The 2,326-nt window shown below is 37.4% G+C and overlaps 1 protein-coding gene across 12 annotated transcripts in view; it reads left to right on the forward strand.

The window, feature by feature from the left end:
• Positions 1–2,280, forward strand: part of hectd1 (HECT domain containing 1) — a 32,948-nt gene extending 30,668 nt beyond the window's left edge. For all 12 annotated transcript variants that reach the window (XM_084393499.1, XM_084393508.1, XM_084393504.1 and 9 more), the window contains 2 exons: positions 999–1,143; positions 1,278–2,280. In XM_084393499.1, the coding sequence (XP_084249625.1) occupies positions 999–1,143; positions 1,278–1,415 (283 nt within the window). In that variant the 3' untranslated portion in view covers positions 1,416–2,280. The remainder of the gene's footprint in view (positions 1–998; positions 1,144–1,277) is intronic.
• The last annotated feature ends 46 nt before the right edge of the window (positions 2,281–2,326 follow it).

Here is a 2,326-nt window from a genome sequence, read left to right on the forward strand (position 1 = left end):
GCACTGAAATCTATTTGTGGTGGTCAATGTTGATATTGTGGCGGGCCGCCACAAATAAATCAATGTATGGGAAACACTGGTTACGTGCTAGTCAGAATCTATTACTCCTTTTGTGGATGTGCTCTTCATGTAACAACGCGCTGAAACACGACAACTAAACCCAGAGTTAACAACGTTTTATTACAATAGTGATCTCTCTATAATGTTATGTAATATGACAGTTAAAATCCTAGTTTAAGATGAATCCCTGGTAAAGGCTATGAATGCACAAGCGAACTTAGTCAAGGTGTAAATCTGTTGTGGATGCACTCTTCCTGTAACATGCTAAAACTTTTTTTTACAGTAGTGTTTTCATTATGTTATGTAGTCTATATAACAGATTTACACTGCACATGTTGCACTTAACTGTATTTTTTCCTTTTCAAAGTGATTCCAATCTAAAAAATGTATACTTTTATTCAGCAAGGATGCATTAAATTAGTCAAGTGTCAGTAAAGACATTTACAATGTTAGAAACATTTCTATTTCAAATAAATGTTTGAATGGTTTCCACAAATATAGCAGCACAACTGTTTTCAACTGTGATTTAAGAAATGTTTCTTGAGCACGAAGGATGATTCAGCTCTTTCATTTAAAAATGTATTAAAATACAAGTTATTTTTAATTAAAATGATTTCACAATATTACTGGTTTCATTTTATTGCTATGTAAAAGGGGTGGGATTCTTTTTTTTTTCTCTCCCTAATAAATGCAGCTTTGGTGAGCATGAGACTTAAAAAAAAAAAACATTTTAAAAACCTTACTGACCCAAACTTTGGAACACTGAACATAAAACATTTATTCTAAAGTCGTTTACATGTGCCATATTATTCTGCTATTAGAATAGTGTAGTAGTAATGTATGAATGTGGGAATTTTGTGAATTTAAATGTATGAAATTATGTACTTGGGCACACTTCAGACTGTATATATCATGTTGATGATTTAATTGTATTGCAGTCCTGGTTTCCTGCGCTTTGTGCGAGTCCTGTGTGGAATGTCATCAGATGAAAGGAAGGCCTTCCTCCAGTTCACTACAGGCTGCTCGACCCTGCCCCCTGGTGGACTGGCCAACCTCCATCCACGTCTCACAATAGTCCGAAAGGTGTATATAAGCTCACTATTTTTCTTTTCTTTTTTCAATTTGCTAAGATCCATGATGCTAAAACCCAGCCAATTAGTTAACTAAGAACCACTAACATTCTCTCTTCATACCCGCTGTTGTCTTTTCTCCTGTAGGTTGATGCGACAGATGCCAGCTATCCTTCAGTTAACACGTGTGTGCACTACTTGAAGTTGCCGGAATATTCTTCCGAAGAGATCATGAGAGAGCGCCTCCTTGCCGCCACTATGGAGAAGGGCTTCCACCTCAACTGAGCATGCTCTCCCTACATCATTGACCAACTCCCATACTGGTGAAGCCTGTTGTGTTTTGTTGCAGAAAATAAAGCTGTGCTCTGAAATCCCTCCCCCACCCCCCAAGCACCCGACATGTACCCAAATACACAGGAAAAACAGTCCCATCGCAGCTCCACTAGCTCCTGAAACTGATTAGGGTCTCCTCCTAAACTGGCTGCTTCACATGGCCTTTCCCAGGTCACTCTACTGCTTTAAGGGCTTGAGCCACTGGCAGCCAGGGTAGTCTCTCCTCACCTACTGTGTTTACTGTCATTACTCCAGATCCAGTGTAAATTTTGGCATAGATCATCTTTTTTCAGACTTAAACATCATCACCTGCAGCTGCAGCGTCAGACCCTGGACACAAGCACACCTGCTTCTGTAGAGCTAACTATAGTGTGTTTGGGCATTTCCTTAACAGGTTTTAAGTTTTACTAGTGCCTGCATTTGTTGAAATATTAGGAATTTTTTTTTTTCTTTCATTTGTTTTACTTAATGTCTACATACAATCATGCACATGCTTTTTCTTTCTTTTTTTGCTTCCGTTACTGTGTTGAGTATGTTTTCAACTGTTCATTTCCCTGCTAAAGGATCAAAGTCCCTGAGTGCATTTGTGTAATTTTACAATAAAGCTATAGATACAGAAACACTGGTTCTGTGTGCAAGGCACATTTAAAAAAAGAGAAAAAGACAAAGCAAAAAGCAAGCTGTGCTTTCCCTTGTATTTTCTTTGTATATTATAAACATTTATTTAACTCAAGTTGCAGTTTGAAGTAAACAAATATTTTCAAATGTGTATGCTCCAAAAATAATCATTAAAATGTTTGCAAAGTATCAACACTCATCTCTTTGACTAAACTTTTTTGTGGAAGAATGGAAAAAGAACTAGG

This window comes from Rutilus rutilus (genome assembly GCF_951802725.1).
Source record: "Rutilus rutilus genome assembly, chromosome: 21".
Lineage (NCBI taxonomy): Eukaryota > Metazoa > Chordata > Actinopteri > Cypriniformes > Leuciscidae > Rutilus > Rutilus rutilus.